At 41.3% G+C, this 26,783-nt stretch overlaps 1 protein-coding gene across 4 annotated transcripts; it reads right to left on the reverse strand.

The window, feature by feature from the left end:
- Positions 1–26,605, reverse strand: TAF12 (TATA-box binding protein associated factor 12). Of its 4 annotated transcripts, none has more exons than XM_007170537.2 (7): positions 26,489–26,595; positions 13,750–13,834; positions 12,793–13,044; positions 11,030–11,107; positions 7,820–7,934; positions 1,940–2,028; positions 1–478 (listed from the first exon to the last, which is right to left on the reverse strand). In XM_007170537.2, the coding sequence occupies exons 2-7, from the start codon at positions 13,819–13,821 to the stop codon at positions 443–445; spliced, it is 642 nt and encodes a 213-aa protein (XP_007170599.1). In that variant the 5' UTR covers positions 13,822–13,834; positions 26,489–26,595; the 3' UTR covers positions 1–442. The 4 variants fall into 4 exon arrangements, with proteins under 4 accessions (XP_007170599.1, XP_007170600.1, XP_007170601.1 ...); XM_007170538.3 differs by lacking the exon at positions 26,489–26,595 and adding an exon at positions 13,203–13,234 and having other exon boundaries at positions 13,750–13,789; XM_007170539.2 differs by lacking the exon at positions 13,750–13,834 and having other exon boundaries at positions 26,489–26,605.
- Positions 26,606–26,783: the final 178 nt, after the last annotated feature.

Raw genomic sequence — 26,783 nt, forward strand, 5'->3', positions numbered from 1 at the left:
TTTCGATTAATAACTTCTTTATTCTGGAAAAGCAAATGAAAGTCATATTCATATAAACACTGACATTACAAAGTACAGGGAAAAGGGGGAGGGAGAAGGAAACAAAAACCTCTACAAATTCTGCTAATACTCTCTCACCAAACAAGACCATAATGCTTTTCCCCAATTCAATCACTTATATAATAAACCACAAATAAAATCTTCTCTGGAAGATACACTGCTCCTCTTTGAGATGGCAGGAAAAAGGGACCGGAAGTTGGGGTAGGAGGCTTTATTCTTTTGGCAGATCCTCTCAGTCATTATAGATATTGCTGCACTGTTAATAAAAAATATATGCTTCTCTGTAAAGCATTAAAAAAAAAAATCCAAGGATGAGATGGCTGAGGTCTCAGCTCAAGTATCTCCAAATACATTGTTGTCCATTCCCTGACCTTCCCGTGTGCTATTTCTTGGTTGTTTTCCGGATCAATGCCATTCTCTGAAAGGAGAGAGAAATAAGCAATTACACAGGTTAGAGTCAGGAACTTTCCAGGACATCCATGTGTGGCTACCAGGTAGCATGGTCTACACCACAGGCTGGACTCCTCAGGAACCTACAGGCACAGGGCAGCTCAGCAGACTCCTTCTAACTCAAGCACAGTCTGCGGGGCCCTAAGAGAAGTTTCCATAGGTCAGTGGACCCATTTCATCGACCAAAAGACCCCAAAAGCCCTATACTAGCAGGATGGTAAAAGCAGTTAAAAGCAGAAGGTGACAGCTCCTGCCTTTTGGGGATTTAAGGGACAGGCCATCAAAACATGTGCTTTCTAGGCTTACCACCTTCCCCTAATCTCCTTCTCTGATGATGGAGAAAATAAGGAAGAGGGCTCTGTTTTGAGCCTGTTGCCAACACGTAAAGGGAGCTGACATTCCTCACTTGATAACCTGCAATGAAGGAAACTGACCCTAACAATTTCCACCATAACCCATCAGGGAAACATTCAGATCAGGGTTTCAAATCTTACTATTACCAGCCACTGGCCAAATTAATGACTTGCTTTGCTCACTCTTTTTGACTAAGAGATTCTTTGAACATTATGATATTGGTTGATTGATAAATAAATAAATAGGGCTGAAAAGTGGATAATTTGAGAGCAGAGCCAAATGACCGTCTACTGCCTGGAGGGACTTCCTTCTGAACAACATTGCAGTCCTTTGATTCCGGCTATTGGCGGTCTCCTTGTAGGGCTTCCTCTATGAGCTCTGTAAACATACCCACTCCAGAGATCCCAGGCTATGGAAAAGCGAGGTACACTCAGCCAGAACTGCCCGACTGTGGCCATCAAGCTTGGAAAAAGCCCACTTTTCAAATCAGAGTAGCCAGTTAAATTAAGACTTGTCAAATGGAGGCCAACATTGCTATGAGACTGACCAATGACTGGGACAGCTTGTTCCCCAGCAGAAGTGGAGACAGGTTCTCTTACTGACCCCTCAGTTCTGCAGTAAGAGGGACGGAGAACAAAGGTTAAGCTGGGGCAGAGGCCAGACGCCTGGCAGAGCAGCCTGGGTGCTACCTCCTAGCACAAGTACAGCATATTTCTACTTTCCTTAAACTGCCCTGTAGTCGGAGGGTCCTAGATGATGTTAAATCAGCAACAATGAAGGAAGATTTCTTTAAAGAGATGTGGAGGGGGTGAGTTCCATACAGGTTAGAAGAACCTAGAATCAACAGCTTTAAGTGGCACCCATTAGAGTTGAGAGAAAAAACTGAGGCCCCATATGGCAACAACAAAGCACCTAGGAAAAATCTGGCTGATCTCCCGTGCAGCCCTGCTGCCTCTTGCCCTCTCTGACATTTGGGGGAAATGACAAGCACAGTGATGGTAGCTGTGTGCGTTCTCTCTGAGACACAGCTCAAGGGATCAGCTGTGGCTGGCCCAGGACTCTGAAGCCTTCTCACCTGTTTATGAGCTTCTGTGGTGCAAGCTTTTTTGTAGGGTCGTATTTCTTCAGAGCCAAACCCTGGGATCCACATGTTCCACTGGCGTTCTGTAAGGAAGAAGCCCACACAGAGGTAAGGGGACCAGGAAGGTAGTGTCAAGGTGCAGTGTGACCCTCAGACAAGGGTCAGGGAGGACTAATCTGGGCAATCAACTGTACTAATTAACAGTAACTCTGCAGAGGGGCTCTATGGGACACAAATGGGGGAATCACATATGGTGCCTCCAAGGTTTTAAAGGACACTATTTGACCTTCTTGCAAAGAAATAAGAGGTAAATGAGTCAAAACTTTGAGTGTGGAGCCCTAAGGTTTCCATGCAGCTCTTCAGGAAAGGAAAGTTATTTGTTTCTTCAATCGTCTTACCACTATGCTCAAGGTAACCCCTCTCAAACCGAAAGGAGGAGTATGAACAGAAAGGCATTCTCTGCAATCTGGAGTTGAGCCAAGCCCCAGTTCTGCTGCTTCACTGTGGAGCAATATGACGTTGGTCTCAGTTTCTTCACCTTTTATATGGTAGTAACAACAGAAATAACCACCTGATAGGATGGTTGAGAGGCTTCAATGGCATAATGCAATCCCAGAGCCTGGGATAAATACATAGAGATACAGATACAGACACAGGTATGTCCATGCCACAGCTCCATGTCCTTGTGCCACTGGATATGACCATTCCTGTAAGACTGTCACTACAAGTTATCAGAGGGCAGAGATTTGGTTTTTCCACTTTTTCAGTAACTGGCATAGCCACATGGCCCCCTAAATCCACATATAAAAGTGTCCTGGACTTCCCTAGTGGCATAGTGGTTAAGAATCCGCCTGCCAATGTACGGGACACGGGTTCAAGCCCTGGTCCGGGAAGATCCCACATGCCACAGAGCAACTAAGCCCATGCGCCACAACTACTGAGCCTGCGCTCTAGAGCCCATGAGCCTCAACTACTGAGCCTACATGCCACAACTACTGAAGCCCGCGTGCCTAGAGCCTGTGCTCCACAACAAGAGAAGCCACCGCAATGAGAAGTCTGAGCACCGCAACAAAGAGTAGCCCCCGCTCGCCGCAAATAGAGAAAGCCCACGCGCAGCAACGAAGACTCAACACAGCCCCCCCCCAAAAAAAAAAACTGTACTGCACTTTAAGTACATCCAATATAAAAAAAAAATAATTATACTTACACAAGATTATTTAGGGAATAAATCTCTACTCAAAAGGAGTTACATGGGGACTCCTTTATCATGCTCCCTTAAAGCACTGAAAACATTTGTTCTGCAAATTTGATTTGCCCCAGGCAGGCACTTACTTAAAATCAAATTGAATATTAGTGGTTTTATAGTTATACTTTGTGTCTAATGCATAGCAAATATTGTGTGAATGGATGATGCACGGTTGGTTCTAGAATAATTTTATATACAGCTCTCTTCCAATATTTCTTTGAAAATAAAAATGAAACTTTCTGCTAATAATAGTTGTTGTCAGTACTTGAAAGTGACACTAAGATTATTCTCTGGGAATTACACTTTACAATCAACACAAAGTGGATCAGGATATGGATATGCAAAGCCACTTTAAAGAGAGTAGCTACCAGGCATGAATGCAAACATGTAAGTACGTGTAACTATATATTTAAATAAGTGTGTACAGCTGACCTTTGAACAAGGCAGGGGTCAGGGGCGCCAACCCTCCCTGCACTTGAAAATCTGCATATAACTTATAGTCAGCCCTCCAACCATGCTGTTCCTCCATAAATGCAGTTCCTCCATATTCACAGATTCAACCAACCATGGATTAGGTAGTACTGCAGAATTTACTACTGAAAAAAATCACCTATAAGTGGACCGTGTGCAGTTCAAACTTGTGTTGTTTGAGGGTTAACTGTATTTATATTTTATATAATATTAATAGAATAGCAACAACATTTAGTGAATAAAATGTGTAATAAAATGGCTGGGACAAAGCAGCATTGTGCAAAGCATTCTATGTTCATTATCTCATTTAACTTTCACATTTATGAAGAAAGATCCTGTCTCAAAAATACACATATTGAATATACTGAAGATACATTCTTGCAAGGAAACATTACGTGCATAATTGACTCAGTAATTCTGTACCATGAAAAGCAATCAAATGATCTTCACTTCAGACAAATCAAATGGAACATATGTCAGGTGTAATCACAATATAAATATTCATGCACTGTATAGCATTTATGGTAATATATATGGTAACATATGTGTATGTGTAATATGTGTGTATTTGCATATACATGTTTGTAATAGATTCTGATTAAAATATATTGTGGGGACTTCCCTAGTAGTCCAGCGGTTAAGACTCCGCACTCCCAATACAGGGGGCCCAGGTTCAATCCCTGGTCAGGGAACTAGATCCCGTATGCCACAACTCAGAGCCTGCATGCCGCAACAAAAAGATACCACACGCTGCAACTAAGACCTGGCACAGACAAATAAATAAATAAATATTAAAAAAAAAAAAAGAAATGTTATTAAAAATATATATATATTGTGGAAGTGTAAAAAATATATATATGTATATATATACATATTGAACACATATTCAAGTAAAATAGGTTAGGAGATACATAAGTTAATCAGTTTAGTAACCCTGAACATCTACATTCAATTAAACCTAAAGATAATGAACTAGTATGAATATATACTCTACAAATAAATATGCTTAATGCAAAAAAAAAAAAACAGAAATAAAGAAAGACCATGTCAATCAGAAGGGGAGGTTATTCAACTATTCAAGTATAGAAAATAGCCGGGTCAGAAGCAAACACTGGCAGTGCCCATCCCAGCCCGTCCAGAAGAGAGCCATCAAGAGTTTACAGCCTCGCTGGCAAGCTTATCCTTGCTGGGTGCGGGGCAGGGAAGTTGTGGGCAGCAGGCCTAGATGGTTAACACCAGGTTCCCTAACTCCCCAAACCCTGATCCCGGGCCTCCAAGCAACCTTCTGATTATGATTCAGGTTCCATTAGGCCCACTACAGAAGCTATTCTGGTCATGCAGACTTTCGAGTATCCATGTCTGTGATAATTCTTACACTTAATGAAGAAACATATTCCAATTTTATTTTCAACAATTAAAATACAGAATATTTTTAAAAACAGGAATGTTAAACTTTGAAAGTAATATAATCTGCTGTGGGATTTTTTTTTTGGTATGGTAAAATATACATAAAATTTACATTTTAACCATTTTTAAGTGTACAGTTCAGTGCAATTAAGCACATTCACACAACCATTACCACTATCCATCTCTAAAACTTCATCAATCCAAACCAAAACTCTGTACACATTAAACAGTAACGCCCATTCCCCCATCCTCCTAGTCCCTGGTAACTACCATTCTACTTTTTGTCTCTATGCATTTGTGTTGTGGTTTTAAAACATGTCTGTCATCAAGAAGTGGAGTCTGTATTCCCTCCCCTTGAACCTGGACAGGTCTTTGTGATTGCCTCAAAGAACAGGAATCAGCAGAAGTAATGCTGTGTGACTTCGGAGACTGAGTTACCAAAGGCCATGCTGTTTCTGCCAAATGGTTATGGGACACTTGTTCTAGGAGCCCGCAGCTGCCATGCAGAAGTCCAGCTATCCTGGGACTGCATATGAGGAGACCAGGTAGAGAAACCACAGAGACAGACAGAGAGAAACTTGTGGAGTCCCTGCTTTTTGAGTGTTCCAGGCCAGGCATCAGACGTGGACATGATGAAGCTCTGTTACAGGTTAAACTGTGTCCTCCAGAAAGGTGTATTGAAGTCCTAACCCCCAGTACTTCAGAATATACTGGAAATAGGGTTGTTGGCAGACATAAGTAGTTAAGATGAGGTCATACTGGAGGAGGGTAGGCCCTTAATCCAGCATGACTGGTGTCCTGTGAGAAGAGACACAGACACACAGGGGAGAAGCCCACGTGAAGACCGAGACACAGGTTGGAGCGATGCAGCTACAAGCCAGAGAATTCCAAGGATTGCTGGTCACCACCAGAAGCTAGGAAGCAGCAAGGGAGGATTCTTCAACAGAGGCACTGGAGAGAGCTTAGCCTTGTTCTTCTGGCTTCCAGAACTAAGAGGATAAATCTGTGTTTTTGTTTTCTTGTTTTTTTTTAAAAAAAATTTATTTATTTATTTTTGGCTGCGTTAGGTCTTCGTTGCTGCACACAGGCTTTCTCTAGCTGCGGTGAGCAGGGGCTACTCTTTGTTGCGGCACGTGGGCTTCATCATCGCGGTGGTTTCTCTTGTTGCGGAGCATGGGCTCTAGGCGCACGGGTTTCAGTAGTTGTGGCACGTGGGCTCAGTAGTTGTGGCACACGGGTTTAGTTGCTCCGTGGCATGTGGGATCTTCCCGGACCAGGGATCGAACCCACGTCCCCACCATTGGCAGGCGGATTCTCAACCACTGCACCAGCAGGAAAGCCCCCAGTCTGTGTTGCTTTAAGCTATCTAGTTTGTGGTACCGTTACGGCAGCCCTAGGAGACTAATATGCCTTCCTTCAAAACACTCTCAGCCCCAGCCACCACCTGACTTCAATCACATGAGAGATCCTTAGCAAAGCTGCCCAGCTAAGCCCAGTCCACCCCCAGGCCCATGAACAAAACGAACAACTGTTACTGTTTTAAGCCATGTTTGTTACACAATAATAAATAATTGAAATAGCTGTCTTTTGCTATTAATACCAGCAATGTTTACCAGAAGTGTGTTATTTATTCCACCTCCACTACCAGCGCCTCCTGGAGCAGTATCTCCCTGACACTGGGAAGGAAGCCTTTCAGCCATGGGCTGATCTGCACTCAATCCCTTAATATCTTCTGCCTCATTCCCTTGGCCTGACTGTCTTTGTAGTCACAGACTGTCCCCTTTCTTTTGATCACACTGGAACCAATGCAGGGGGGTAGCTTATTCATTTCCAAGTGATTACAATTATCAATGTTAGATGAGGGTTTCCCTGGTGGTGCAATGGTTAAGAATCTGCCTGCCAGTGCAGGGGACACAGGTTCAAGCCCTGGTCCGGGAAGATCCCGCATGCCGCAGAGCAACTAAGCCCGTGCGCCACAGCTACTGAGCCTGAGCTCTAGAGCCCATGAGCCATAACTACTGAACTCACGTGCCACAACTACTGAAGTACGTGCGCCTAGAGCCTGTGCTCCACAACAAGAGAAGCCACCTCAATGAGAAGCCCGCACACCGCAACAAAGAGTAGCCCCCGCTCGCTGCAACTAGAGAAAGCCTGCACGCAGCAACAAAGACCCAACACAGCCAAAAATAAATAAATAATTAAAAAATATATACATATCTTAACAACAACAACAAAAAAATGTTAGATGAGTATCTCCCAGAAAAACCGAAGCTCAAATTTAGTGTCTATTAAGTAGAACAGCAGAATACAAAATTATATGTACATTATGGATATAATGTTCTTGAGAAAAATACATCAATAAGCTAAAAACTGGAAGGAAAATACCATTATATGTATGGTAGAGATATAATAGCTACATTTACTAAGCTCTTACTTTGTGCCAGTCACTTTACGAACATAACCCATAATCCTCACAACGACCCTGTAAGGAGGGTATTATGATCCCCGCTATACAAATGAGGAAACCAGGTCTAAGAGAAAGTAACTAGGAAGGATAAGGTGGTGCAGTTAGAAAGTGGCACACCCAAGGCCAGGGTTCATTCCCCCTACCATGCATGGATTTCTCTTTCCTGTTTAATGCTACTATTGCATGAATACATAAATCCCAGAGCCCAGAAGTCTGGTCCCAGCATGAAGGTTCCTGGAGGAGCAATAGTGTGGCTACCTCAGGGAGAAACGAGACCACATACCTAGATGCAGCTGGACATCTTTCACCTCCAGGGTGCTGGACTTGCGATGCCGAGCAAGCTGGCACGCTGCTGTCACCACGCTCTCGATAAAATCATCAGCAATCTGCAGCAGCATCTGGGGGAAAAAAAGGGGGGAGAGTAACCATGACACTGGCAGGGCAGGCTCCTGTTGCTGGGACAACTGTATCTGCTTGAATCACATATTCAGTCAGGCTTTCTAACAGAAGGCCTGGAATCAGCATTTGAGCGAAGGTGGGGAAGAGGAGTAAGGACCACAAGAGAAACACATTAACTCATTAACCAGGTTGAGAGAAACTCACACCTTTCTGAGGATGTACTTTCCATACTTTCTACCTAGCAGCTATCAACCAGCCCAACCCCTACCCCCTCCACATCTTCTTATGAATTAGGTAGGAAAATAAAAGTGAATCATTAAATCCTCACTCCGTCATATTCCCTTAAAGCATTTTTATTTCCATTATCTCACCTAGTCCTTATAATCATCCTGTGAAAAAAATGGGGCATAGATTTTACCCTAACTCTACAGAGGAGGATGCTAAGATTCAGGGAGATTAACTTGTTCATGGCAATGTAACTATTAAGCAGCAAAACCAGGATTCAACCTCAAGGTTCTGAGTCCAAATCCTGGATTCTTTCCAGTTCATTATCAATTATTTCTAGACTGTGTGAAGAGCAAAATCAGAATTCTGAAGTTAAAAATCTACATTAAAAACACTGAAATTTTGATCAGTGAATACCTTCCTCATGGCTTCCTCTGCTGACCAAAAAAATAAAATAAAATAAAATTACAACCATAGTTATAAACATTCCTTGTTCTGCTGGACTATCAATGCATTGTCATCTTTCCTATGGAACCAAATGGATACCACCTAAAGGAAAGATTTCTAATTAAACATGGCAGATCAACTCTAAAAATGACCTCCTCTCCTTCCCTACACCCATTAAAATAACAAGAAAGGAAAAAAAAAAAAAGACATATAAATCCACAAAGACAGCAAGAATAGGAGAGAAAACCTTAATGGAAAAGATATTCCAATAAACTTTTAAAGTAAATTTTTGTTAAGAGGTAACAAAGGAAGAATGGGAAGTGACCTAGCAGACAGAAGGTATAACACAAATGCACGCAGAGGGGACGCCAATGAGAACGAACTGATTTGCCCTTCGCAACTCCTAAGAGATCCAGGATTTGGAGGTGTGATTAACCACAGAAGACTGGACTGAGGTATGGAGCTAAAAACTGGACAACTGTTACATGTCTGTACAGAGTAGTCCCCCAACCCCCACACTTCAAAAGCAGCCAAGTGACTTCCCACACGTACCTGACCCAGAACACAGTAGGTTTACTCCCCAGAAAAACTGAACAGGAGTGGCTACAGATGAGAGTACACCAGACACAGCGGAGACAAGGGAAAGACACAGCCCCTTTCTCTTGCCTTGCTTCCAGAATGTTAGAAGCTAGAGATAAACCCTCCAGATAGGAGACTAAAGGATTTTTCTCTGCATATACCAAATGATTCCAGAGAAAAGACTTACAGATACTGATTAGGGAATCCCCCATTAAGAAGGCTGACTATGGACAAATTATTCTGAAGTGAAGCCAGTGGTATGCTGGAGCCAGATTAGATGAGGTCATGAAGGCCAATTATATGCATTTCTTCCAATCCTGCATTCAGTGACAAAATGTTGATAGCTTAAAATAGGGCATAGTGAGAATATTTACACCACAGAAATCAGGAAATGCTGAAAGTCAGAGTCTTTTTCTCCACAGAGCTGGTTGTTAAACATTTACCAATACATGACTGGGCAAAGACCATCAGTCAATAAGTTCTGCTTCAAATCAGGTTTTTAGTGGCTCATTCTTTAAGAACGGATAGCCAGGATCACCAGACATTTGAAGAAAGTCTCCAACACTAAAAAGAAAATAAACAAACCAAAGGGGAAAAAAGGGACCCAGAGGAAACAAAGACAATGCAGGGAAAAGAAGAAAATGTCAAACAACGTAATTAATATCCTTAGAGAGAAAAATAAGATACTACAACCGTAAAATAAGAACAGAATGGCTTAGGGTAAAAAAAGTCAACAAGAAAAAGTTCATGGAAATTAAAATTTTTATTATAAAAGAAAGTTAAAATTTAGAACATAAACTAAGGAAAATCTCCCCAGCAAGTAGAATTTAGAATTACAAAGAAATGAAAAAAGAGAAAAGATAAAAAACCTAAGAGGATCAATGCAGAAGATCCAACATCCAACCAACTGTCATTCTACACAGAAAGAAAAGAAGCAGAGAAGAAATTATCAAAAAACTAAGATTAAAAAAATCTTCATACACAGCTGGTGGGACTGTAAAAGGATGGAATGTTTTGTAAAAACAGGAAGTTCCTCAAAGGAAAAACACAGAGTTACCATATGACTCACCAATTCCAGTCCTAGGTACATATCCAAGAGAAATGAAAATGTATGCCCACAGAAAAATCTGTACATGAATTAAGAAAAAGAAAGAGGGGCTTCCCTGGTGGTGCAGTGGTTAGGAATCCGCCTGCCAATGCAGGGGAAAACGGGTTTGAGCCCTGGTCCGGTAAGATCCCACATGCCATGGAGCAACTAAGCCCATGTGCCACAACTACTGAGCTTGTGCTCTAGAGCCCGCAAGCCACAACTACTGAGCCCGCCTGCCACAACTACCGAAGCCCGTGCGCCTAGAGCCCATGCTCCGCAACGAGAAGCCTGCGCACTGCAACGAAGAGTAGCCCCCGCTCACCGCAACTAAAGAAAAGCCTGTGTGAGGACCCAATGCAGCCAAAAATTAAAAAAAAAAAAAAAGAATATTACTTAGAAATACAGAGGAATGTTCTAGAAACAATTAAAACTGTTGAAAGTGACTGCCTGTGAGCAGCAGCCTATGCCCTTTTTGACAGGCAAAAGTAGCAGTACTGTTAGGCATAAAGTGCTAGGCATTCTCCTAGGTGATTTGTATAAGTTATTCATGGGACCCTGACAATAACCCTGTAGATAAATAATATCATACCTTACCAACACAGGAGGAAGCTGAGTCTCAGAAAAGTTAACTGACCCACCCACAGAGCCAAGTCTCAAATTCAGACTTGTCTGCCTCTAAAATCTGTGCTCTTAACGGCTATTCTATACTATTTCTCAGGGACACAGTCTCTGGGGTGCCCAGTCCCACCTTACCTCCTCCACATCTTCATCCAATTGCTCATTAGGATCCACTTCTCTTACTAAGTCTTGTAATTTCTTCTTGGTCAATACCTAAAGTTAATTGGGAGAACATTTTTTTCAGCCAAGTAGCAAAGAAACAAACACCTCATTACCCTATAATGAAAGGCTATCAATTTGTTGGGTTTGGTTTCTACTTTCCAAAGAATTATCAGTCTGGCTTACTTGGTGCTATTACTACAAGACTATAGTCTCAAGACAGAAATAGCCTAGGGAAAGGCAAAAAGAGCAATATGGAAGAGAGGTCAACATCTATCAGATAGTTTTAGTAAACTCTACATTAATTTGCAATTTTCTGACCACCACAAGTTGTACAGTGCCTCTGCCGCCTTTGGACAAGCTCTTCTACCCTTCTTCCTACCTGCTCAGCTCACAGTGCCTCCTTTCTAATGCTCTCCCAGCCCACCCAGGTAAAAGCAACCACTTCCTCCTTTGGCCTCCACTGTACCCTGTGTACCCTTCTATCATTGTGTACATTTATAAACTTGCCTGTTTCTGACTTAATAGGCTGAGGCCTCCTTGAGGGCAGGGAACATGTGTTCATCTCTGTATAACTAAATATCAATATTTGTGAAAGTATGTACAACTATGATCCCTCTTTCATAAAGGAAATGTTATACCACATATATATGCCACTAAAGAAGGATCAAAAGACATACATTAAAATGCTAACCATAGTTATTTTGGGGTGGTGGTAGAATTTTGGGCTATTATTCTTTCTCTTTTTCTAAAGTTTCGTGATAAGCATTGCATGACATTGGAAATAAGGAAAAAATAATAATTGTTAAAATAAATATTTGTTAATAATGTCTCAGATCTATCCATTCAACCATCACTTAATTCAAGCCTTTGCCACATACCTTGATTTACTGCAAAAGTCTTAGACTTGGTGTTGCTCCCAGTGTGACCCCCTTCCTACCTTTCTTGTCCCCTTACTGTCAAGTTAATCCTCCTAAGATATACGACTTTTATTATGTTACTTTTAAGCTTATTAAATATTTGCAAAGATTGTTTATTGACTAAAAGTTCCAACGGAAACTGACTAGCATAGGCCTAGTATGTTCTGCCGTAATCCTACCTATACAATTTTATCCCCTGCTCTTCTCCAACACCACACCCATCATGGGTTGGTCTCCTGAATACCTGCCCAACACTTCCCATTCACCGTTGCCTAGTTCCTCCCCCATTCTCTTGAACTGTTGTCTCCTTATCCTATTCTACCCAGCCTACAAGGCCCAAGAGAGTATACTTATTTCTTATGGCTCTGGAGGACAGAATCAGGATCATGGGTAGAAAGAGGGGGTCAGATTTTAGAATCACTGCAGAAAATAAAGGCAGCAGCTAGATGAACTAGGAGAAAAGACTGGAGGCAAGAGTACTTTCATTACAGGAATAATGAATAATGAATCCATTAATTATTTAACTATTTTATTTTATTTAACAAGTATATAGCATATATATTTATATATAAATATATAAAAACCTGTCACAGGCAAGGTGTTGTGTCAGTGCGTGTATATATGGATGGATGTATATGTACATGCATGCACACACATAAATACTACAAAGTAAAAACTGATAAATGTACATGATATTTCGATAAAGAACTTGAGAAGTCTGAGAGGAAGAGGCAGCAGCTGAGATGGACCTCTCTCAGAGTATTACTGCTTCAAAGAACAGATAAGAGGCGCCCACAGAGAACAAAAAGCGGATGATACCTGATTGTTTTCAGGGCTGAGACGCCCTCCCGTCCCAGGAGTGCCTGGGATCTTTACCACTGTAGTGCTATTGGCCATGGAGCCTTGTGGAGGGGTGCTAGCTGGTTCCGGTTTTATTGATGAGAAATTGGACAGGTTGATTAGGGCTGAGGGGCCAAACTGGTTCATAATCTGCCGCGCTTTGGACTTCAGCTCATAGAGCTTATCGAGATCCTGTTTCTTTTTGGAGCTATGAGGACCAAGGCCAATCAACTGTAGAAGAAAAACAAGAGAATTAGCTCTGGAAGTACATGTAATAAAGGATGAGTTTTAAAAGTAAAATTCTATGAGGTCTGTCAGACTTTGAAGGGTCTTCATTTGATACCTGCACATTGAAAATGGAGGGAATGAAGAATGTTCATTGTTCTCACCTGATATTTAGAAACCATCTCTTCTCCAAAAGCTAAATAAAATAGTCCACACAAGTGAAATAAAGAAGAAAGTAAATGAAATGAAGAATCTTATGTACAAAAATAAACTAGAATGAGCAAGACATTTTTGAAGACTTTGTAAAAATAGAATACTTGGTTAAGTACTACATGCATTATTTTTGAACATCAAATAATGCTAAACTCAAATAAATCATGGCACAATCACATACTTGAAACCTAGTCACAAAACTTCAGAAAACAGATTAGTTCATTTTGGCGTTTCAAAACATGCTTAAGTCTATGTCAGGGCCTAATAAACACAATTTTTAGCAATTGTTAAAAGTAAGCTCTTCACTGTCATCAAGGGCAAATTTTCTCTGAGTGTTAGCAATCTTTAAATACATGCAGAGTCTCTAGGCTGGAGTAGCCAAGACTTCTAAATTTTAGAGCCATCAGGCTGACTCCGTGGACATCAGCTTTGGTGTCATCAAGATCAGAAGCACATTCAGGAAGTTCCACCCACAGTGACCTCAAGGAGCTTACTTACAGCTATCTGAGTGTCTAGATCTTTAATTACATCAGCAACGGCTGTGAGCCCGGTGAAATGAGAGGCAGCCATTTTCAAAAGCTACCTGTAAATGAACAACTGGCATCAAGCACCACCCTTGCCACAGAACCATTTCAGTTGCATGGCCTGCACATCTTCAACAACCAGAATGCAGGCAAACTGACTGTGGAGAACATTTCCTTATTCCAACTGGGCACCAAGAAAAACATCTCCATTTCTTTCATATACAACTTTTAAAATTAATTAATGATGACAATAGTAACATTAAGACTCTCTTCCAATAAAATGAATGTACTATTGTTAGAGATAAGCTAGCAGCATATGAAATACTTTATTGGCCAAAATTGTGGTATTTGAACCTGCAAGAATCATGGCAATGTTTTCAGAACTTGATAAAGCTTAGCAACCTGAATGAGTACCTATTGCTGAGTTCCTCTCCAACAAATTGTCTAACTCTCTAATACAAGAAATCATCTTCTCCTGGTTTACCCTTAATAAAAGCAACTAACTATGCACTGGTTAAGTGATCAAGAGAAACTTGTTGGCCAAGAGCCAGCTGAGGGGGGCAGCACAGCATCAGGACTACTTTTTTTTTTTTTTTTTTTTAATGATTTCCTAACTCCCCTCCACCCAGCTTCCTCCTTAACTCTTTTTTTTTTTTAATTAATTAATTTTTTTTTTTTTGGTTGTGTTGGGTCTTCGTTTCTGTGCGAGGGCTTTCTCTAGTTGTGGCAAGCGGGGGCCACTCTTCATTGCGGTGCGCGGGCCTCTCACTATCGTGGTCTCTCTTGTTGCGGAGCACAGGCTCCAGACGCGCAGGCTCAGTAGTTGTGGCTCACGGGCCTAGTTGCTCCGCGGCATGTGGGATCTTCCCAGACCAGGGCTCGAAGCCGTGTCCCCTGCATTAGCAGGCAGATTCTCAACCACTGCACCACCAGGGAAGCCCCCAGGACTACTTTTTTAAAACCATATGTGGTCCACGTCTCCTTTTCCCTTACCCACAAATCTTACCAATGGAAGAAATGGGAAAGGAAAAGATTGTTAACATGGTAACAGTTGTCCTAATGTTATAAAAGCAAACTATTTTCCCAGATCAAGTCCTATGAAAAAGCCTATTAAAGATTATCAGTATGAACATAAGCCACCGCAATGAGAAGCCCACGCACTGCAATGAAGAGTAGCCCCCGCTCGCCACAACTAGAGAAAGCCCGCGAGCACCAACAAAGACCCAACACGGCCAAAAATAAATAAATAAATTTACAAAAAAATAAATAAAATAAAATTTAAACAGTTGATCAATCTGGAATGGGGGGAGTAATACACTCCTCCTTTCACACACTCCTCCATTCCAGATGGAACAGATATTTAAATTTTAAATATAAAATCATATACTAGATAAAATATAGAATATCTTTATTTTTTATTTATTATTTTTTAAAATTTATTTTTGGCTACGTTGGGTCTTCGTTGCTGCACGCAGCCTTTCTCTTGTTGCAGAGCACGGGCCCTAGGGCACGCGGGCTTCAGTAGTTGTGGCACGTGGGCTCAGTAGTTGTGGCTTGCGGGCTCTAGAGCGCAGGTTCAGCATTGTGGTGCACGGGCTTAGTTGCTCCACGGCATGTGGGATTTTCCTGGACCAGAGATCAAACCCATGTCCCCTGCGTTGGCAGGTGGATTCTTAACCACTGTACCACCAGGGAAGTCCTTCTTTTTTATTTTTTTTAAAGATTTATTTAGTATTTATTTATTTTATTTATTTTTGGCTGCATCGGGTCTTAGTTGTGGCACACGGGATCTTCATTGAGGCATGTGAGATCTTTTGTTGTGGTGTGTGGGCTTCTCTCTAGTTGTGGCGTGTGGGTTTTCTCTTCTCTAGTTGTGGTGCGCAGGCTCCAGGGCGCATGGGCTCTGTAGTTTGCGGCACGTGGGCTCTAGTTGAGGCGTATGAGCTCAGTAGTTGTGGAATGCGGGCTTAGTTGTCCTGCATCATGTGGGATCTTCGTTCCCTGCCCAGGGATCAAACCCGTGTCCCCTGCATCGTAAGGTGGATTCTTTACCACTGGACCACCAGGGAAGTCCCTAGAATATCTTTAAAAAATATTCAGAAACCTAAACTTAACACTTTATACAAAAAGTAACTCAAAATGGATCACAGACTTAAATGTAAAATGTACAACTATAAAACTTTTAGGAAAAAACAGGAAAAAAAAAAACAACAACAACAGGAGAAAATCTTTGGGCTCTAGCTAGGCAAAGAGTTCTTAGACATGACACCAAAAGCATGATCAATAAAAGGAAAAACTGATAAATTGGCCCTCATCAAATTTTAAGTTTCCTCTGTGAAAGCCCACGTAGAAAGGATGAAAAGACAAGCTACAGACTGGAAGAAACTACATATCCAAAAAAAGACAAACTACATATCCAACAAAAGACTAGTATCTAGAATGCATTAAGAACTCTCAAAAATCAATAGTTCAAAAAAAAATTAATTCAATTAGAAAGTGGACAAAAGACACACCAGGCATTTCACCAAGGAGGATACACAGATAGCAAATAAGCAAATTGAAAGACATTCAATCAAAAACATTAGTCATTAAAGAAAAGCAAATTAAAACTACAATGAGATATAACTACACAACTATCAGAATAGCTAAAATAAAAAATAGTGACAACACCAAATGCTGACGAGGATGCAGAGAAATTGGATCACTCACACACTGCTAGTGGGAATGTAAGTGGTATAGCTACTCTGTAAAACAGTTTGCAGTTTCTTAAAAATCTAAGCATGTACTGTCACAGAGGAGCCTAAAAAGACATGAAGACTAAATGGAAAAACTAAGATCTGAATAAACTATGGACTTCAGTTAATAATAATGTATCAGGGACTTCCCTGGTGGCCCAGTGGTTAAGAATCCACCTTCCAATGCAGGGGACCTGGGTTTTGATCTGTGGTCGGGGAAGTAGGATCCCACATGCTGCAGGGCAACTAAGCCCACGCGTCACAACTACTGAGCCCGGGGCTTCCCTGGTGGCGCAGTGGTTAAGAATCCGCCCACCAATGCGAGGGACACAGGTTCAAGCCCTGGTCCGGGAAGATCCCACATGCCGCGGAGCAACTAAGCCCGTGCGCCACAACTACTGAGCCTGCGCTCTAGAGCCCGCAAGCCACAACTACTGAGCCCACGTGCCACAACTACCGAAGCCTGCGTGCCTAGAGCCCGTGCTCCGCAACAAGAGAAGCCACTGCAATGAGAAGCCCACGCACCACAATGAAGAGTAGCCCCCGCTTGACACAACTAGAGAAAGCCCGCGTGCAGCAATGAAGACCCAGTGCAGCCAAAAATAAATAAATAAAATAAATTTAAAAAACAAAAAAAACTACTGAGCCCACGCACCACAACTAGAGAGCTCGTGCGCCGCAACTACCGAGCCTGTGTGCTCTGGAGCTCGCGTGCCACAACTAAAGAGAAGTCTGTGCGCACAATGAAAGATCCTGCATGCCACAACAAAAAATCCCACGTGCCACAACTAAGACCTGATGCAGCCAAAAATAAAATAAATAAATAAATATTAAAAATAATAATGATAATAATGTATCAAACGTGGTTAATTAGTTGTAATGAATATACTATACTAATGTAACATGTTAATAATGGAGAAACTGGGTACAGGGTATATGGGAACCCTGTACTATCTTCCCAAATTTCCTGTAAATCTAACACTGCTATCTCAGCAGGGTCTCCTAAATAAATAAATAAATAAATAAATAAATGAATGAATAAATGGATTTTAAAAACTGCTCTAGGAAACAGTTTATTAAAAAAAATGAAAAAAGGAAAAAAAGACCAAATCACAAATACACAAAACAACAGGAATGAATCTTAAAATATTTAGGTGAAAAAAAAGCCAGTCTCAAAAGAATACATACTATATGATTCCATTTATATGAAATTTTAATATCTAATGATCTAAAAACAAATCTCTAGTGACAGATGGGGCAGAGATTGACTGCACAGGGGCAGGTTGGAAGTTTCTGAGGTGATATAAACATTCTGTATCTTAAGTGGGGGAATGCTTACACAGCTGCTACATTTATCAAAACTCACAGAACTATATGTTTACAATGTATACATTTTATTGTATGCAAATTATACCTCAATAAAGTGGATTTGGGAAACAAAAACAAAAACACGCAACTACTGTATGACGCAGCAACTGCAATCCTAGGCATTTATCCTAGAGAAATGAAAACTTATGTTTACACAAAAACCTGTACACGAATGCTCATAGCTTTATTTGCAATAATCAAAAACTGTAATCAATTCAGACGTCCCTTAATAGGTAAATCATTAAACAAACTGTGGGGCTTCCCTGGTGGCGCAGTGGTTGAGAGTCTGCCTGCTAATGCAGGGGACGCAGGTTCGAGCCCTGGTCTGGGAAGATCCCACATGCCGCAGAGCAACTAAGCCTGTGCACCACAACTACTGAGCCTGCGCTCTAGAGCCTGCAAGCCACAACTACTGAAGCCCGCAAGCCACAGCTACTGAAGCCCACGCGTCTAGAGCTGGTGCTCCACAACAAGAGAAGCCACTGCAATGAGAAGCCCGCGCACCGCAACAAAGAACAGCCCCCTCTCGCTGCAACTAGAGAAAACCCGTGTGCAGCAACGAAGACCCAACACAGCCAAAAATAATAAATAAATAAATAAATAAATAAATAAAAGAGTCCATGTTGTATGATTCCAGTTATGTAACATTTTTGTTTTTCTTGTTTTTTTAAAAATTAATTAACTAATTAATTAATTAGGTTGCACCAGGTCTTAGTTGCGGCAGGTGGGCTCCTTAGTTGTGGCTCACCAGCTCCTTAGTTGCAGCACGTGGGCTCCATAGTTGTGGCAGGCAGGCTCCTTAGTTGTGGCATGCGAACTCTTAGTTGCGACATGCATGTGGGATCTAATTCCCTAACCAGGGATCGAACCCGGGCCCCCTGCATTGGGAGCGTGAAGTCTTACCTACTGCGCCACCAGGGAAGTCCCCTATATAACATTTTTGAAATGGCAAATTTTACAAACAGAAGACAGATTAGTGAGGTTGTCAGGGATTGGGTGGGAGGGAGGGAGGTGTGGTTATAAAAGGCAATATGAGGGGCCCTTGTGATGGAATTGTTCAATATCTTGATAGTGATGATGGATAAATGAACCTATAAAAAGTGATGAAATTGTATAGGACTTAGTACTCATACACATATAAGCAAACAAGTGCAAGTAAAACTGGGGAAATCTGAATAAGATTGTTGGGTTAAATCAATGTTGATATCCTGATTCTCAAATTACACAACAGTTTTGTAAAATGTTACCATTGGGGAAAACTGGTGGTGCAAAGTGTACAAGGGATCTCTATTATTTCTTATAACTTCATATAAATCTACAATTATCTCAATTTTTAAAAATTGGAAAAACAATATTCTCAAGAATAAATAATATTCTTCTAAGGATGACTTTATAAAGCTCAGGAGCCATAAAAGAAAAGACTAATATGTTCAATTACACAAACATAAAAATGTCTGTATGGCAACAAACATAACAAAGTTAAAGAACAAAAGACAAGCTAGCAAAAATATATGCGAGATATATCAAAGGACTAATTTCTTTTATATATAAAAATAACTACAAATCAGTAAGTACCAACTACCCAAAAGAAATATTGTGAAGAAATATGACAGTACAAGAAAAAGAAATTCAAATGGTTCTTAAAATAATGAAGTGATCCTTATTCTCATTCATAATAAAAATGCAAATTAAAACTACAAGGTACTATTTATTCCCCATTTGGCAATGATGAAAAAGTTTTATAGGGACTTCCCTGGTGGTCCAGTGGCTAAGACTCCACGCTCCCAATGCAGGAGGCCTGGGTTCGATCCCTGGTCAGGGAACTAGATCCCACATGCCGCAACTAAGAGTTTTTCTTTTTTTTAACATCTTTATTGGAGTATAATTGCTTTAAAATGGTGGTTGCAACTAAGAGTTTGCATGCTGCAACAAAGATCCCACATGCCGCAACTAAGACCTGGCACAGCCAAATAAATAAATAAATTAAAAAAAAAAAAAGAAATAGTTTTATACATACTGTGTTTGAAAATTTTATGGAGAAATAATCATTTCATAAGTTGCTGGAGTGGGGGAATATAAATTAGTTAGAGGCCTGTATAAAGAGCTACTTGGCTGTACCTACCAAAATAAGAAAAGCATATATTGTTTTAATCCCATAGTTCTAGTTTTAGCAATTTATAATTGAACTTGTATGTGAATAGAATACTATGCATACAAGGAATTTCAACCTAAATGTCCATCAAAAGTGATATAGTTAAATAAACTAGAATATAACTATATAATGTAATAGACTGAAAAAGAATGTGAGACTCATGAAAATATTATGCTAAGTGAAAGAAACCAGTCACAAAAGACTACATATTGTAGGATTTCATTTACATGAAATGTCCAGAATAGACAAATTTATAGAGACAAAAAGTAGATTAGTGGTTGCTAGGGCTGAGGAGTGGGGGAGAGGAATAGGGACTGACTTCTAATGTTTATGGAGTTTCTTTTAGGAGTGACAAAAATAATCTAGAATAGATTGTGGTGATGGTTGCACAATCCTGTTTGTAGCAAAAAACCACTGAATTGTATACTTTAAAATGATGAATTGTATAATATGTGAATGTCTCAATAAACCTGTTTCTAAAAAACGAGGAAGCTCATGAAATGACCTTCAAGATACACTGTTCATTGAAAATGCAAGGTTTAGAATAGTGAGGATAGGGATTTCCCTGGTGGCGCAGTGGTTAAGAATCTGCCTGGAGCTTCCCTGGTGGTGCAGTGGTTGAGAATCTGCCTGCCATTACAGGGGTCATGGGTTCGAGCCCTGGTCTGGTAAGATCCCACATGCTGTGGAGCTACTAAGCCCGTGTGCCACAATTACTGAGCCTGCGCATCTGGAGCGGGTACCCCGCAACAAGAGAGGCCGCGATAGTGAGAGGCCCGCACACCGCGATGAAGAGTGGCCCCCACTTGCCGCAACTAGGGAAGCCCCTGCACAGAAACGAAGACCCAACACAGCCATAAATAAATAAATAAATAAATAAATAAATTTTTAAAAATTAAAAAAAAAAAAGGGTAAAAGATCTGAACTGATCCTTCAACAAAGATATACAGGTGGAAAATAAACACATGAAAAGATGCCCAATATCATTATTCATTAGGGAAATGCAAAATAAAACCACAATGAGATACCACTAAGTATCTATTAAAATAACTAAAATTAAAAATAAAATAGGGCTTCCCTGGTGGCGCAGTGGTTGAGAATCTGCCTGCTAATGCAGGGGACACGGGTTCGAGCCCTGGCCTGGGAAGATCCCACATGCCGCAGAGCGGCTGGGCCCGTGAGCCACAACTGCTGAGCCTGCGCGTCTGGAGCCTGTGCTCCGCAACGAGAGAGGCCCGCGCATCGCGATGAAGAGTGGCCCCCGCTTGCCACAACTGGAGAAAGCCCTCGCACAGAAACGAAGACCCAACACAGCCAAAATCAATCAATCAATCAATCAATCAAACATACGCATCTGATTCAAGATCCTCATTAAAAAAAAATAAAATAAAATAAAATAAAATAAAATAAACAGACAAGTGCTAAAGAGGATGTGGAGCAACTCAAACCCTCATACATTTATGATGCGACTGTAAAATGGTGCACTCTTTGGTAAATGGTTTGGCAGTTTATTATAAAATTAAATAGACACTTATCATATGACCTAGCAATCCACTCCTAGGTATTTACCCTAGAGAAATGAAAACTTACAGTCACACAAAAATCAGTATGTGAATGTCTATAGCAACGTTATCCATAATTGCCAAAAACTGAAAACAATCTTTCAACTGGTTAATGGATAAACAAACTATGGGTATATCCATATAATGGAATACTACTCAGCAACAGAAAGGAAGAACTACTAATACACACAGCATGGATAATCTCAAATGCATTAAGCTAAGTGAAAGAGGCAAGACTCCAAAGGCTACCTGTATGAGTCCATTTACATGACCCTCCAGAAAAGGCAAAGCTATATGGATGCAGAGCAGATCAGTGATTGCCAGGGTTTTGGGATTGGGGAGGGTGTGACTACAAAAGAGCAGCATGAAGGAAAATTTGGAGGGTGGTGGAATTGCTAGGTAACTTGAGTGTTATGGGGCTTACATGACTGTACACACTTGTCACAACTCATAGAACTGTACCCTCAGAAAGGTGAATTTTATGGTGTGTAAATTTTAAAATAAGTTTAAAAAAATCACAACATGATCAAAATGGTCCAAATTACCTGTTTACTGACAACTTTCATTAGCCCAATTGTAGACGATGCTGGTCAAGCACAATGGAATGAAGTGACCATAAATAACCTGAATTCCATTATGTAATATACCATGGTTGCCTTCGGGCTACTCAAATTTCTAACTCTCATTTCCTTAGAATGCCAAGAGGTAGGAATGTACTACTGAGTAAAAACAGAGGCATTAACTGTGGGACAGTTTGAGAGAACAATTATAACAGGAAACTCTTTCCTAGCTCCTACTATGTGGAATTCATGTGCTATGGGATTCAAGAAGTCAGGAAAGTCCACACCCCAGTGATCTACAGTAGAAAATACTTAAATGATTTTATCAAAACAAGATAGCTTGGCTGGGAGTTCAATTAAATAACCAAGACTATCCTCCCTCCCCCTACCCATCACACTTAAACTGTAGTTGATAGGCTGAGGATGACAAGCCCTAATTGCTTTCCCTTTTAACAACCTTGTACCTCAAACAGAAATCCAGTTGCAACTCTATTATTATTATTGTATCAAGAGGATCTGATTTTTCAGAGAGTAGGAAAACGGGGGAGACCTTGCAGTAGAAGACTGTGGTCTTCTCTGGGAATCTGTTCCATTAACAGATTTTTTTTTAAGTGAAGAGAATAGGGGAATAGAAGACGATTGTCTTCTTTTATTTTGGCTACCGCATGGCTTGTGGGATCTCGGTTCCCCAGTGAGGGACTGAACCCGGGCCACGGCAGTGAAAGCACCGAATCCCAACCACTAGACCACCAGGGAACTCCCTGGATTGTCTTTAAAACCCTTTTACCTCTGAAATGTTTAGGAATTTATTATTTAAACAAATACTGGAGTAAAGGGGACAACCAGCCTGACAGCATAAAAGCCCTAACACTATGGTACATGACTTAACGATTTGGGTTTTCTACCTGGCTGTTTCTTTCCTCACTGGCTTGTAGATGTATCTAAACAAGTTCATGCTTCCCAGCCTAAATAAACCAAAAATAATCAATTATATTGCAGTCTGTGAGACCTGAGAGCAACAGAAATGTGGGATTTTTTTCCCACTAGTTTGACCAGTTTGACCCTGTTTAGGCAACTTTGACTTAACAGAAAAGTAGTACAGTACAGTGGTAACAGAAAAGTAGTACAGTACAGTGGTTCAAGGGATGGACTCTGGTGGCAGTGTCTGGGTTCAAGTACCAACTCTGCCACTTATTAGCTTTATGTCCTCAAGCAAGTTACCTAAACTCTTTATGCCTCAATTTCCTCATCTGAAAAATGGAGTTAATCATAAGGTGTACCTCATTGTTGTGACAATTCACTGAGTTTATGTATCTAAAGCACTTATAAGAATGTGTGGCACATACTAAGTACAATTAAAAATGTTTGCTAGTATTTTATATATGCTCTCCTCTTTTAAATCTTAGTTATAAAAGTTAGTATATTAAACCTAAAAGGTTGCACCCATCCTGCTATGTACTGGTGGCATCCTGTAACTATTCTTATTACTACAGACATTAAAAAAAGAAAAGTGGATTAAAAAACAAAAAGTAGTGGCAAATGGTCAGCAGGAGGCTGATGAGAGGTACTGTGGCACAGGGAAGACCCAAGTCAGTTGGGCTAGGTGTCATCCTAGCTCTGCCACTGAGTTATATGAGCTGCCTTTGACCAGAGTTTCTACATCTATAATCAGAAGAACCAGGCAAACTCTAAAGTCTCCTCCAGCTCTAACAATTACTGTAAGATTTAAAATTAAGTCCATATGTACAGATTTCAAAGTTTGTCTTCTGCCTCCAAAACACCTGTGTCACAGTGCAGGCTATAAACACTGCTGATGTACTACCTCCAAAGTACTTTGGGGCTTTCCACAAACACCTTTGGTCAAAAGTAGTATGTTCTATGTTCACATCAACTTTAACACAATGATTTTCTGATCAGGTACTTACTTAGAAATCCTATTCTAATAATTCAATCAGTGTTAGAGCCACAAATGAGTGAAATAAGTAGTACAATTTGCAAATGTAGATGAGGATGATAACTCAGGAATAAACTACTATTAATTAAACCATCAAGTATTTTGAAATGGTGGTATGGCCATGCTTTACCTCATAATTTGGTGTAAGTTTTGACCACTTGCATTTAGTATAGGCACTTGCAAACAGTTTAGGCAAACCCACTGGGAACAAAGTTATTGCAGTTTCCCCAATCATCTAGTTCATGTTACAATAATTGTAAAGTTAATCCAATTTAAGCCCCTCTTCTTCAAATTGGTCTTTCTTGGCCTCCTAAATTTAAAATTAAATATGTCTTACTCCAATGTGAGGGAAAGTTCTATTCAGGTCCCATTTTTCTATCTTGAATATCTATGCTTCTTTAAAACACAGGAATTTAGTTCTCCTCAAATACTACACTCCATAAATACCCTAATAAGTTACAGTACTTGATAGTAAGAGGAGTCTTGAGGAGGAGGGAGTGCTTTCATTCAATGCCATGCTTTGTATAACTATTACCTCTATCTTGCTGATGAGCAAGCTGAGACATGGCGAGGAATCCACTTAGAAAAACAGAAAAAAGTTTTAGTCAAACACAACTGGGTTTGACTATGGCTGGGCTACTTAGTAGCATGGGATTTCAGGCAAGGCACTTAACCCTTCTGCACTGATTTCCTTGTATGTACAATGGGACTAACAATAACTAACTTGTGGGGCTGTAAGTGATAATTAAATGATCTAATATTTGAAAAGTGCTTATGATGATATCTGGTTAGTCTAAGTTTTTTTTTTTTTTATTGGAGTAGAATTGCTTTACAATGCTGTGTTAGTTTCTGCTGTACAATGAAGTGAATCAGTATTTGTATACCTATATCCCCTCCCTCTTGGACCTCCCTCCCACCTCCACCCCCCCCCCCATAGTCTGAGTAAGTTTCAGTAAAAGTATTACTGAAGAATGAAAGTGACTGGTCCAAGTTTCTCCACCATCCTTATCTAAAAGCAGCCATCTTCCCTGAATGCTTATGCTAAAAATAAAGGGTACATTTTACTTATTTGTGACTTTCTAAATGACTTACTATATTGTTGAGGGGGAAGGAGCTTCATTTAAAGGTTTCCTAACTCGTAAGTGACATTCATTGTATCAATGTCAATACAGTTAACAAGACCCAAAATAAAATACTAGAATTTGTAAAAACTTCCCTCTTGAGTTTGAAGTTAGAGCAAAGATTCTAGAAGCATGTTTTCAAGGAATATTAACCAAGCATCTCCTATCTGCTATGCAGAACAGGGTACTGTATCAAAATCATGATCTAATCAATCATTGCCTCACTGTAATCCTAAACCTTCTTTGGACTTTAGCCTCCTTATATGTAAAATACGAGTTTAAAAAAGATTATCTTTCCGGGTCCTTCCATCTCTGCCATCCTCTTTTTTTGAGATGCAGAGATCTGTGCTCAGAGTTGGGTGGAATGGGATTTAAAACACTTATCAAGTATATAGCTGAGTTCAAACTGCTTCAACTTCCCAGCAGAGCTTCGCCAGAACGAAGCAGAAAACGAAGATGCTTGCAAGTGGGCTTCCTAGACTGTATCCGACACAAGATAAGCCTGCCAAAAGCCAAGTAAGCAGCATGAAGGAGTCGTCTTTCCCTGAATACATCCTTTACCACTCTTGGTTCACCCAATATGAGAGAAAAAAAAAAAAGGATCACTATATTTTTTCCGAACTCTCTCCCTTTCCCTTGGAGGCTGATCTCCTCACATCCATGGCCCCTTATACTCTCCGCTTTTAGGAGCTAGTGTCCTCACAGCCCCGTTCCCTCAGGTACTTCGGAGTCTCCAAACCCCGATCCCGTCCCCACAGAAGCCCGTCTTCACTGCCCGCTCCTGTTCTTCCCAAACCCAAGTGTTCTCTTACTGCTCCTGCCTCTCAGGAACCTAAGTCTTCGCCGCCCTGTTTCTGAATCCTTAGAAACCTGGGTCTTCACTGTCCCGCTCCTACCGCTAAGCAGCCCAAGTCCTCACGGCTCCGCTTTACCTCTCAGGAGCCCGTGGCTTCACGCCCCGTTCTCTTCCGACCCTCTCCTCTTAGGAGCGCGGGTCCTCACAGTCCTGTCCCTCTCATCCCACTTTCCCTCGGGTGCCGGCTAACTCCGTCCCCTTTCCCTAAGTCCCGCCTGGAGCCCAGGTCCCCACAGCCGCGTCTTCTCCGAGCCCCGAGCCCCTCAGTCCCGTCCCAAGAGCCCGATTCCTAACACAGCCCCGTCTCCTCCACAACCTGGCTCTTGAAACACTGACCACTGTGGGTCTGGGTCCTGACTCCCTCCTCCCGCTCTTCTTCCTTAACTGCCAGGGCCCAAGACTCACAGGCAGCAGCGTCTATCTCCCCATGATATGCGGAGACTGCCCCAGTGAAGCGCTCGTCTCAGCAGCCGGTCCGACTGCTCGGCCCTCCCCGAGTACTTCCGGCACCGCTCCCCGCCTCCAACCCGGAAACGCGCGGCTCTTCCGGCCGGCGGGCGCGCGCCTGGCTTGCACAGGCGCAGACTGCCCTCCGACACGTGGTCGAGACGCAGCGCCGTCGGTCAGCTTTGGCGGTTGGGCTTTTTCCTGCTTGATAGTGTGAGCAAGCTCTGCGCCTTCTACCCGGCGTTACGAACCC

The sequence above is a fragment of the Balaenoptera acutorostrata genome, chromosome 1 (assembly GCF_949987535.1).
Source record: "Balaenoptera acutorostrata chromosome 1, mBalAcu1.1, whole genome shotgun sequence".
Classification (NCBI taxonomy): Eukaryota; Metazoa; Chordata; class Mammalia; order Artiodactyla; family Balaenopteridae; genus Balaenoptera; species Balaenoptera acutorostrata.